The sequence below is a fragment of the Pelobates fuscus genome, chromosome 8 (genome assembly GCF_036172605.1).
Source record: "Pelobates fuscus isolate aPelFus1 chromosome 8, aPelFus1.pri, whole genome shotgun sequence".
In the NCBI taxonomy this organism is placed as follows: domain Eukaryota; kingdom Metazoa; phylum Chordata; class Amphibia; order Anura; family Pelobatidae; genus Pelobates; species Pelobates fuscus.
The window spans coordinates 63,996,146-64,008,834 of record NC_086324.1 but is presented as its reverse complement, the minus strand read 5'-3'; the positions used below and the strand labels follow the sequence as shown (position 1 = coordinate 64,008,834).

General features: G+C 40.4%; 1 protein-coding gene across 1 annotated transcript in view; it reads right to left on the bottom strand.

Moving 5' to 3' along the window:
• SPAG16 (sperm associated antigen 16) overlaps positions 1 to 12,689 on the bottom strand; it is a 969,244-nt gene that overhangs the window by 935,578 nt on the left and 20,977 nt on the right. Inside the window, exons 4-5 of the mRNA XM_063429964.1 lie at positions 5,653 to 5,780; positions 3,578 to 3,715 (exon numbers count right to left, since the gene is read on the bottom strand). Coding sequence (XP_063286034.1) covers positions 3,578 to 3,715; positions 5,653 to 5,780 — 266 coding nt within the window. The remainder of the gene's footprint in view (positions 1 to 3,577; positions 3,716 to 5,652; positions 5,781 to 12,689) is intronic.

Below are 12,689 nucleotides of genomic sequence, written 5' to 3'. Positions count from 1 at the left end.
TACTACTGGAAGGTTGCCTACCTCTGCTTTATAACATTTGATCAAGTTTCCAAGTATGCTAGATAAATATACAACTGGGCTCTAAAAAGCCCCATCCTGATGACAGCCCCAGTGCCAGCTTCACACTACTTGAACATTCCATCACATTCAAAGTATTAAAATAAGAAGCCAGACTGTTTATGCACAAGCGGTGTCTGTGAATTCGGAATTGATAACGGAGAGGGTGAATTGAGTCAACACAAGGGCGGCACACGATTCAGGTTTCAATGCAAAGCATGCCTTATCACTTTGCAAAAATGTGCTTTGTGTTACAGAAATTATAATGCAATGGGATACCCCTTTAAAACCCTGTAAATTAATTCCTTGCCTGTTCAATTTAGTATAAGATCATGATCATTTAATAAAATAGCACAATTCAAACTCATGTTAAATGTAATGCTACGAAGTATTGTTTTTATTTATTGATTTATATTAAAAAAATAAAAATAAACTCCTGTATTAAATTTGCAGTCTGTTCACAAAATGCATATGTAACAAAGATGATTTTGTTTTTAAATGAAATAGCTAATCAATATACCGTATCTGTGCAATATAAATTATGATCACTTAAGCAGTTACATCTAAGAATCTTTAAAAAGCCAGGTTAAAGATTATTAAAAACCATAAAAAATGTGTGATGAAGATAGAATATCAAAGGCAGTTTCTTTCTTAATATTTCAATGCTGCGGACATATTTCAGAGCGTTTGTTTCTGCAATACGATGGCTGAAATAGCTCCACACTGACAATCTAGATGTGCCCCTTAGCAGCTTAATGAGAAGTTATTTTTCTATATTAAGTAATGGGTTTTTCCAAAAGCCACACAAAGTTGGGCAGAGAGCAATCATTTTCCGACCTTGCACTCCTTCTAATCCATTAATTTGTGGTTTTCATTTTCAAGTGATGGTATTTCATTTCTCGGCACGGAGAGGAGAAGAAATCTGAGCTGCTGTAGTGGGTGTTTTTCACTTAAGATTAAATAATATGATACCGAAGCAGCAGTTTGTGACATTTTCCTAGGAATGAACAGTGTTACTCATAAATAAATAGCTGGGGTATTTGTCACTCCGACTGCAGATTTCACTTACCTTGATATATGATCCTTTCAAATCACAATAAAGTCATAATACAGAACAAGCATATTCACCAAAATTGCTATATTTTAGGTGATATGGCAAAAAATAAAATAAAAACATAATAATTTTTAAAGTTTTTTTGCTTTTCTTCCAACCCTCAACTAGGAGCAGTACAATATTTGTTGTATGCTAGTGTCTCAAAGGATATCTTTATAATTAATAAACAAATACAAGTTTACACATGTATTAAACATGTTTGTATGCTAATAAAAAGCCTAGTTATATATGTAGTTTACACACCAATACACAAACTATCAGGAAAGTCAAATATTTCAGTGAGACTGGCAAATGTAATGCCTCATTTCGCTAAATTGTAATAATCAAACTGTGCAATATGCATCAGCCAATTTCAGTGAGGGGCAGAACTTGTAGTTGTCCAGATATTCAATATAGTAAATCAATATAGATCCAAGCTACAAACTCCTTATAGATAATGCTAAATTTGTTTTTATTTAAAGGGCCACTGCTGGCACTGTAATTGCTTCATTAAAGTAGTTATAGTGTCTGCAGTCCCCCAAATCCCTCCTTGCAGTCTTAAACAGTTTTTTATGTTGTGTTTATTAAATGTATATAAATATTTAATAAAAGATTTCAAAAAGGCATACAAGGCAAATAAGTACATATATTAGGGAAGAAGAAAAAACAATATGCAACAAACCAGGTCACAGATCACCACGGAGATAATTAAGTATATTCATACATAGATGTGAGACAATGCTTACAATGATCTATTAGCATACAAGATGACATAAGAGCAAAGAGTAGACAAGCAATACAAGGGTCATTAGTCATGTTGTAGCTTGTGCCAATTCCACCATGTAAGTGTAAAGCAGCCGTATGTAATTGTATGGATCTCAATCACACTAGTTCTACTAAGAAGTGTGGGCTGCTACCAAAATTTAGGCTGTTACCAATAATGCAAAGCCATACTTTTAAAAATACCCTCAAGAATGTTGGGAATAATATCCACTGCGTGATGTTCAGGGAGGAGGGGTAGGTGAGTTTGCATTAACAGTCTTATAATATCTCGGATGTCTTGCTCAAATTAGTTGAGTAAGAAGAAGGACCAAAGAGACAAAAGATATGTAAAGATTATCCAATGGATACCTCGCACCTCAAGCATCTTAGCAAGGCACTGCAGTACCATGTACCAGTGGATTCAAATTTTACAACTCGTTTTCCAATGGGTTCTATTTTATTATGTCCCTTTCATATGAGAAATTGCTCTCATCCAAGTTGACAATTCAAACTCTTTGAAAAGATCTTTCTCCCACTGGACCACACATGGCAGTATAGAGGTCGCTATGGAATATGCCAGTTGATCATAGCAGATTGAGTGAAATGTACATGCAAACTTACCCTGGACATAGGGTATGCCCAGGGGTGTTACAGCCAAGTCATCATAAACCTCAAAGATGTGTAAAATATGTTTGGGTCAAAAACTAAACAGCTCCAAAAAGCTCCTGAAGTCTACCCCCTCTGTGCTAGTATTGCTAATAAAGGAGCATTAGCCTGAGCAGCAATTGACAGCTGTGATCAGCTGAGAGTATCATATGAAAGCTTCCAGCCTATCACTATGCACATTTGAGGTATGAATTGGTATGTCTTGCAGGAAGTGTGCAATCTCTGCCTTAGCTATACCTCCAGTAGGGGGCTGGGCTTTGCTTGACCAGGAAGCATTACTTTTAAACTGCTCAACAATGGTTTAACATTAAATGGAGGGAAAGTGCCATGGAACACTAGGCACTAAAAAACAATTAAATGAGATTTAATGGCTACAGTGCCAACAGTGTCCATTTAAATATAAATACATTTAGTATGTTTTTATGCATTGTACACCTTGGTAAAGTCTTTTTCCTATATATTTTTTTAGTGTGTACTGAAACAGAACGACCAACACTACAATGCCACTTAGGCATACAGAGAAATTCTGAAAAATATGTACATATTTAAGCCAAGTTTGAAGTGGGGGAATAAAAAAAAAAAAAAAAAGGTCTGGGTTTTCTGTACATGCTTGTTTTTTGTTTTACATGTTGTACTGTTAGACAGAAGAGGAGGATGAATGTTCAGTAAAAATAAATGTGGGTGTACCCCAAATGTTTACGTATTAGCACACATTTTAAGTCCAATATTTTGGGTACAGAAAGATTTTGATGAGGGCTTTTCCGTTAACATTAATAATCGTCTTGAATGAAGATCAGTATGTATTCTCTTTCCTAAAGAATGTATGGGGCATTTTAATGCATGATCCTATAGTAGTGGCTATAATTTCGCAAGAGCAGTTCTGCATTCAAAATCCACCCAAAGAAGCACTTTATGAAATGTGAATGCAGTAGGTAATTTATTTGGCATGCATAAGAGGATCTGGACATATGACTTATGATAAAGAGATCTCTAATGTACCTTGCTACTGTTTTATAGGTTTCCACTTCCTTCTTTAGATTCTTTATTTCAGTATCCAGCAGCTGGTTATGGATGTAGACATCTGGGACAAACCCAATTGCTTCGGGCTTCAGGAGGCCTTTCTGCTTCATTTCATACCTAAAGAAAGAATAAGCAGGCCTTGTATTTGCTGTGACAATTAAACAATAGTTCAGTGTCATGCATGCATATGTTCTCTGATCGCACAAATTAATAATTCCTTTATGTATCAAGTGAGAAGAAAAGGGGGGGGGGGGTGGGGGAGGAGACAGCTTCACTAGCAAATGTTAATTCCTTATGGCTTCACATTCCTAGAGCGCACTACAATTTAATACATAGAATGGCTGAGAATATAGATTATAGCTGGAAGTAAGGGAAAGATTTGCTCATTAAGCACACATTGCTGTTTATGCACTAAGCAGTTAACTAACAAACATGTTTCTTAATTTATGCCGAAAAAGAAACTGGAAAATCATCCTAACTGAACAAGTTATAAATTCAGCATAATTCATTGTTTATGGGTCTACAAACAATAAATATATAGCAACCAGTTTTGTTACGTTAAACTGCATTTTCCTACACAAACAAAATACAGTTATAAATAAACAACACATTCTAAACCATAGCAGCCAATGGGAATACAGTTGGCAAGCATTAAAAGGTACACCGTAGACACTAACCATTTAATATCACTAGTGCCTGGAGTCCTCTTAAGCTATTCCTTCATTCAGTATTATTACATTTTCAAGCAGTTTAAAGGGACACTATAGTCACCAGAACCACTACAGCTTAAAGGGACATTATACGCACCTAGACCACTTCAGCTCATTAAGTGTTTGTGTGCAATGTCCCATGTCCCTTAACCATACAGTGGTAATTACTGCAGTTTCTGAGAAACTGCAATAATTATCACTTAGGGTTAACTCCACCTCTAGTGGCTGTCTACCAGACAGCTACTAGAGGGACTTCCGGGTGGTTAGGCGACCAAAAGTCGAGTGAGGACATCCAGCGTCAATCAAATCCCCAAAGGAAAGTATTAAAACAATGCTTTCCTATAGGGAATCCTAATGCGAGCGCAGCACTTGCCACACATGCACATCAGCTGACGTTGGCGAGGGAGGAGCGTGGGCAGAGCCCGACCCAGCGCCGAATGGCATCGCACTGTATTCAGGTAAGTGACTGAAAAGTGGGAGTAGGGGCTCGAGTGAGGGGGCACTGTAGGAAGTTTTAGTGCCAGGAAAACAGTTTTGTTTTCTTAGCACTATAGTATCCCTTTAATGTAATAGTTCTGATGTCGATAGCCTGTCCCTGCAAGCTTTTCAAGGTAAATGCCACCTATTCAGAAAAGGGCAGTGTTTACATTAATGCCTAGTAACAGCTCTACTGGCTGTCACTCGCATGGACCATGCTCTGCACGGAGACACTGAATGCTACCCATTGAGATGCATTGATTCAAATAAATAGAATCAAAACACTGAATGGAAGGACAGCACCAGGGGACTTCAGACACTAAAACCCTTCAATGAGATGAAGCAGGTACAGTGCTCATTTAATCTACTACTATAATCATAACTTAGATTTTTTTTATATTGCAGCAACCTCACCAAGACAACTCATAAAACTCCAATGCACATGTTGGATTTAAATCAGAGGTAATGGAAATAGAATACTATTAAAGCAAATATAACGGTGAGACAAAAGGTAACGAGTAAGTGGCTTTCCTACATTTACACGTAGGGAGCTCATACACTGGGATTCCAGTTATAAACACAAGGTATGTCCTTTTTCACATGTAGGGTACGTGCAATATAAATACAATGGGATTAATAATTAAGTTTTTAACTTGCCATATTAGCACCTAACCCTACCTTTAGCACATTTTAAGAGAAGGCCATACCTAAAATGAGTTAAAAAAGGTTATCTACATCTATCAAACTGAGAAGATCTAATGGTTTGATTTCTGTATATGTGGACCGTCATATTACCATACACAATAGAGGAATTCACACAAATTTACTGGTTTCCAGGACTATTTACATAACTGCACCAAAATGTACCATTCTGTTTGAAAGCATTCCAAGGTTTTCATCATTCCCATTTTTATCAAGAAATTTCGAAGAAAATCATCCACCACTTCAGGCCTTTGAGAGTCGGATCTTGTTGCGATTAGCGGGGATGTTGCCAACTGCAATAGACAGAGTAAAAGAGACATGAATGTAGTAGAGGGTAAGTCTACAATGCCTATTATATACAAAAAAAAAACATAACTTTAATTCTGGTAATAATGTGCCATGTAATATACATCCATCCATCAACGGGTTTGCAAGTAAACCACAATTAGTTCAACATAATTAACATAGTTTTAAGGAATTTGTTAATTGCAAGTACAAAATAGTTTTGAATAAGTATTTTATCATCAAGTAATCGGTACTACTTTCTTATATTTAATAAGTACTGGAAACCTAACTGAGATTTAGATTTCAAAATAGCAGCCCAGAGAGTTCACAACATGCTGTAATGTGCAAGTATGCAAGTTCACACAAATAGTATTTGAGGCATTTGCTACAAGATATTTACAATGGATGAGAATAATAAAATAAATACAATTTTAAAAGATTTTTAAAAAAAGCAACTTTATTTAATCGACACAAAAATGTATTAAAATGAAATGATGCCGACTGTGGATACATTGTAATACACAACACTAAAATCATTAAATGAAACGGTATTCAGTTAATTAAATAGGGGTTCCTTGGTGTTGCTCCAACCAGGAGGTCATCATGACTCCAACAGGACCCAGAAAGGTGCCTCGGCTAGTGGTCGTTCAGGGCCAACGGTGGACACCGAACGATGCCCCTAGGTAAACAAACTAGAGAGAGACCTATGTCAATGTATGCAAAGTAATGTTTTAAACATCTCGAGATGGTCTAGGTTGACTATGTTACATATATTTATTTCATGTTATGTATATAAAAACTTAAAATAAAGAATTAATTAAAAAAAAAAGTAGGGTTGGGCCACCAATAGTTGATATATTTAGCCATTTGTTTTAGATGTCCAGTATAAGGCTTAAGGAAGGGGTGCTCAAACTTTTGGTAGTTGAGGGCCACTTTAAATATTTTGTACAGGTCGCAGGCCACACATTAGACAACCCTTACATAATAGATAAACTAATTGAATCTGCACTAGTCCTGAAAAGAGCTTTCTAGTCAAATGACTAGAATAACCTGACCGGTATAGGGGTTATTTAATGACCAGAAATAATATGGGGAGAGATTTGAGAAATGTATACCAGCCTTTACAATTACTTCTGTGTAGTATCTGTAGATATACAATATCACAAGATGTCATCAGGAGAACAGAGGACTTTCTGGAGTTTGGGTTAGCCACACGTAAGAGGCATTGGGACTGATGGACGACATCTTTTTCTCTAACATTAAGTTTGTGCAACAAGTCTAAGATGCACCAACTGACATCGATAAAATTAGTTTTGAGTGCAATCATAGAGAAGCTAAGCTATTTCAGTTATATTGGCTCAACTTTCTAATATGAAGTTGCTAGACCACACTTCTAGTATATATTTGATGGTTGTGTTTGGCCTGTAAGATGGGAGGAGCACCCCTGGTTTAAGAGCATTAGGACGGCTATATTTAAAATTGTAACATATCACATTTCAAGAATGATGAAGCTTCCTGAATCATGAACATACCACACTGATAATTATTCAATTTATTTAAAGGGTGGTTGCTAGGGGACTGGGGACCCAAAGTTACCCAGGGGGTTGGGAATGGTAATTTTGAAGTGGTGGACAATGGAATGTCCACCCCAAACTGTATGTCAAAATTTAGGCTTGTTCAGCCCCCCATTTAGATTATAATTAGAGGCCCCACCTGTCAATAATGAGTGGGGGCTGGGGCAGAAACATTAGGTTCCCCCCTTCATATTCTAAATGGAGCCTCCACCTGCTGCTGTTGGGTCAGGGCTGGGGTGGGAACATTAGTTCCCCCTTGATATAAAATCTGCAGAAACCACCCGCTGACCATAGGTAGATCATTAGGATTTCCCCCTCCCCCCCCATGTTTTATTTATGTTTATTTAATAGGCCCCATCTGCTGGCCAAAGGTGGGAAACAGGTGGTGGACTGCGATCTGCTTACATCCCTTTATTTAATTTTAAGTTCCCCACCCAATGCCCACAGCTGGGGACAGGGCACGGGAGCTGTGGGCATTGGGTGGCGGCATGGAGGAGACTATGATATTTTCACAGGCCCCATTACCATGGAATAGGGCTTTCTTTATAACTGCATTTAGTAGATATGCCCATGCAGCAAATGCAATGCAGCAGATGGCGACTAAGGGGGGTTTATAACCTCCCTTATAGAAATATGGTGGTCCTATCGACTCCCATAGGCCTTTTTACTTTTTTAATGTGGTGGCTGCCTAGCAAGTGATGGTCAGCCACCACATAATTATCCCTCAGAGACCCAAAGGTTTTAACCACTTGCCAGCTGCCCACTAGTGCGGTCAGCAGGCAAATAGTACTTCAAATGATCAATTCACTTGCAAAAGAAGTACTAGATAATTTGTGAATGTGCACCATAAGTATGTGGATGAATCAATATCTTCCGGACTCTCAAAAAAGAAGAATATGTATATAATAAATGGCATGCACAAAGCATTGCAAATAGAGTCCAGGATCCTATAGAAAGATAGCTAGAAGGGACTAGTATGTACATAACTCAATACCCCATAGGTAGTATAAGCTCAACAGTAACACCCACAAAGAAGAGGACATGGTAGAGCTGGATCAGAGATACATCTCTATTCAATGCATAAAGCAATGAAATAATGTATGTTAAGGTGAACCTGTCATCACAGGTTCACTTTAAAGTTAAAACTGATATAGTGAAGTTGTCCATTAAAAATATAGGGATAGGGCGGGGTCTGACCGCCAAGCAGCATGGCCGCATGAACCGCGCGCTCCGACCGAGAATCCAATGAGGGCGACAATATTGTAACCTTTCCCACGACAACTAAGCAGATCTAACTCAGCGGAGGACAGGCGACACCCCGGTTCACGAAACGGGCAGACTTTGAGCCCGATCGGACAAGCTAAGCCCGACAGTGAATTGCGGCCTACAGTCGGGGGTGAGTGTGGGAGACGCGGCCGATCTCCCGGCTACCAGACCGGCTGGAAATGCCAAAGAGCCTGGACACCCTGTCCCCCCCCCCAGCCGTAGGGGGTTATCCCGGTACACACCAGCTACAAGCGGAATTTAATCACTAACCAGCCCCTGATGCAAACACAAAGCAGCGTCAAAGAAGCTAAGATGGCAGCAGCAGTGCCATACAGCCTGCAACTGCCACTGGAACAGTGCCTGGACGAACTCTTTCGCAGCTTCTGGCAAAAGCTGCAGAGCAGAAGGGATCGTAACCTAGCAGCGACACAAGGACAAGTGGAGCACAGAAACTCACACCCGGTCAAGCTAAACCACTCCGTGGGCGACCAACAGAAACCACCAAGAGCAACCAAAAATGCAAAGCCAGCAAAGGAAAAGCCAGGTCTGGTAAAACCCAAAGCCCGTTGCCAACCTCCCAGGCTGAGAACCCGGAGGGGGAACATCAAGCCTCCAAAATCACCCACCCAGAAGCATACACATGCGAGGCAAAGGATGACAGCCAGAGTTGGCAGACCGCAACTACAACCTCGCTATCCCCAAAATGGCGGTTCGGGAGCCTCTTGGGGAACAGACCTAGACGGACCGAGACGGTGTTGCTACACTCACCCGGTGTCAGGCATAGGCTAATCAATCTGCCTCTTTGACAAGCCTACTCCACGCCTAAAGAGCAAGGACTAGAATGACATTCGTAAACACCAACGTTGGCTAGAGGTTTATCTTTATCCCCCATGTTCATTTTCTTGCCTCCCTCAATCTAGATGTATGCTAGCATAATTATACTCTGCAAGTTCCCACGTATACCGGCGTAGCTGACACCTCAGATAAGCAATTAGAGGGAAGTACTACAGTACTGCCAAAGCTAGAAGAAGTCATTCAGTGCAGATCAGAACGCCCCACATATAATAAACATGTTGGCATGGACTAGGTCCAGGAATACCACTAATACCTGCAATTAGATGTACATACACACTTAAAATGAGCCTAGCCTTAGCACACTACTAAGTCTTAACCCAACCCATCGAGACCCTTAACAGCAGGGATGTTATACATGCAGATCGGTCTACTGGTCTAGCCAACACCGCTAGATACACACACTGATTCTAGTTTAGCTGGTTTCCTACTAATCGTTTTGCCTTAATCCCGCTTCCATAGCCTGTTTTGCCATTTATTTCATTAAAACCATCCACATGTCAAAGTTTATCGTATAGGATACCGCCTCATATACTCCTGACATGTCTTGATAAGTCTGCTATATTATCACTTAAGACACGTTGAACAAGCCTGTGACTACGCGAGTTAACCTAAACATGTATGCAGTGATTATCTAAAGAGCCCTCTATATAATTTACAAGCGAACCATATATCAGCCTGTTTCTTCTTTTTTTTTTTTTTTTTTTAAATGTGTGTGACTATCTCATACCATGACACTGTATATTTCTGTACGTTAATGCATTGCTTGTTAGCGCTGTCGGGGTGCTACAAGCATACTGTTCTCTTCTTCACACAATAAAAATAATAAAGAGTTTAAAAATGTAAAAATATAAGGATAAAAATAATTTTTAAAAAAACTGTAAAAGGTGCAATATTATAATATAAATATGTCCATTAGATGTATTTCACAGTAAACAATTAACAGTACACAGAAAAGCCAGAACAAACTATATATACACTGGAAAATGTTTACAGCATCAGTAATTATTAATTATCCCGAATTAATTTGTTTGGGTTCCTCCAACATTAACCTGTAAAGTCATCCAAAAGATATATGGCATTCCAGTTATAACACAACCAAGAATAAACAAACATTCTTCTAAGGAACAGATGGTCATTCACGGACAAACAGAAAATTAATCTTGAAAATCCCAAAGCTCAGAGTAGCTATTTCAATATCAGAAAGGAGACTAATGGTCATGTCTATTTAATGGGAACAATTCTGTTGAAGTAGTTAATGAAATCCTCAATACCTAATTAACCAGTCATCCTCTTGCTCCCAATTTGCAAACAGATTTTTAACTCTCATAAATTAGCACTAAATCCAGTAGCTGCACCTCATAAAATTAAGTAGTAAAATACTTTCCTGCAATTAGAATGGCAATCAGGCAAAACAGTACTTTTCAGCATTGAGACTCCACTATATATCCTTATATGCATGATTAAATGGGATTAAGCAGTAACATTCTAAGGCACTGTAAGAATTATGCTTCATAAATCTGTAGAACTCTAGAACGCATTGAGTTTTATGGCCAATAAGAGGATTACAGTGTATACAACTAAAACATGCCTAGTTAGTGATGTGTTTATTTTCTGTTCTTGGTTTCACCCTGAAGTTCACCAATAGAATGCCTGCCCCCCTTATTCTTTCCATGCATTAAGACAGAGTTCCTCAAACTCCGGCCCTCCAGATGTTGCTGAACTACAACTCCCATGATTCTCTGGCTATCTATGTAATTCAAAGAATCATGGGAGTAGTAGTTAAGCAACATCTGGCGGGGGGGGGGGGGGGCGGAATTTGAGGACCCCTGCATTAAGACATTGTTGGGATTCCAATTTAACTTTTTCTGAAAATAGTCAAATTAGCAGGACTACTTCTCATGCAAAAGTGAAACAACATCTAATGAAATATAAAGGGCCAATTCCAACCATCCTATAATTAAAGGGACTCTATAGTCACCATATAAAAGCAAGAAAGACAGGTCCCCCAGCCTTCCTTCTTGCTTTTATATGTACTTTCATTCATTAAAAAAAAAATTCGAGGTGTTTTTATATTAAAAACTTACCTCCGTTCCAGCGCCGAGCTCCCCGCTAGGCCGCGCCCCCTTTTTCGTCAAAATGACGAAATCGCGGGGCCCAATGGGACGGCTTCGCGCTGCACCAATCGCGTTCTTCATAGAGCGGCATTGAATGCCGCCCTATGAAGAACATGAGCGCTTTACCGCGCATGTGCGCGGAATGCGCGTTCGCGAGCTGAGCTGTCTGACTGACAGCTCAGCTCGCTTTCTAAAATTATCAATAAGGGGGGGGACCTGCTGTCCCCCCCGGCCCCCACCCCTGTGCGGCGGGTGGGGGCCCTAAAATTATCAATGAGGGGGGGGACCTACTGTCCCCCCCCCGGCCCCCACCCCTGTGCGGCGGGTGGGGGCCCTAAAATTCTCAATGAGGGGGGGGGGGGACCTACTGTCCCCCCCCCCGGCCCCCACCCCTGTGCGGCGGGTGGGGGCCCTAAAATTCTCAATGAGGGGGGGGACCTACTGCCCCCCCCGGCCCCCACCCCAGAGCGGCGGGTGGGGGCCCTAAAATTATCAATGAGGGGGGGACCTACTGTCCCCCCCCCGGCCCCCACCCCTGTGCGGCGGGTGGGGGCCCTAAAATTATCAATAAGGGGGGGGACCTACTGTCCCCCCCCCCGGCCCCCACCCCTGAGCGGCGGGTGGGGGCCCTAAATTTATCAATAAGGGGGGGGACCTATTGTCCCCCCCGGCCCCCACCCCTGAGCGGTGGGTGGGGGCCCTAAATACAAAGGGGGGGGACCCTAGTTAACCCTTCCCCCCCCCCCCCAAAAAAAAAAAAATATCTCCCTACCTACCCCCCTCACGCTAAAAATAATGAGGGGGGACCATTAACTAAAAACCTGTAAAAAAAAAAGAAAAAATAAGATAAAATCAACTTACCATTCGATGTTTTCTTTCTTCTAAAATCTTCTTTCTTCAGCCCCAAAAAAGGCCAAATAAAAATCCATAATAACCGACGCAATTAAAAAAAAAAAAAAAAAAGAGCGCAAAAAAAATAATCCATCTTCACCCATGGAGGGCTCCGCGCAGACTGAGCTCCGCAGGGCGGGGGAAGGCTTATAAAGCCTTGCCCCGCCCTGCAATTAGGCTAAGAACACTCTGATTGGTGGGTTTAAGCCAATCAGAG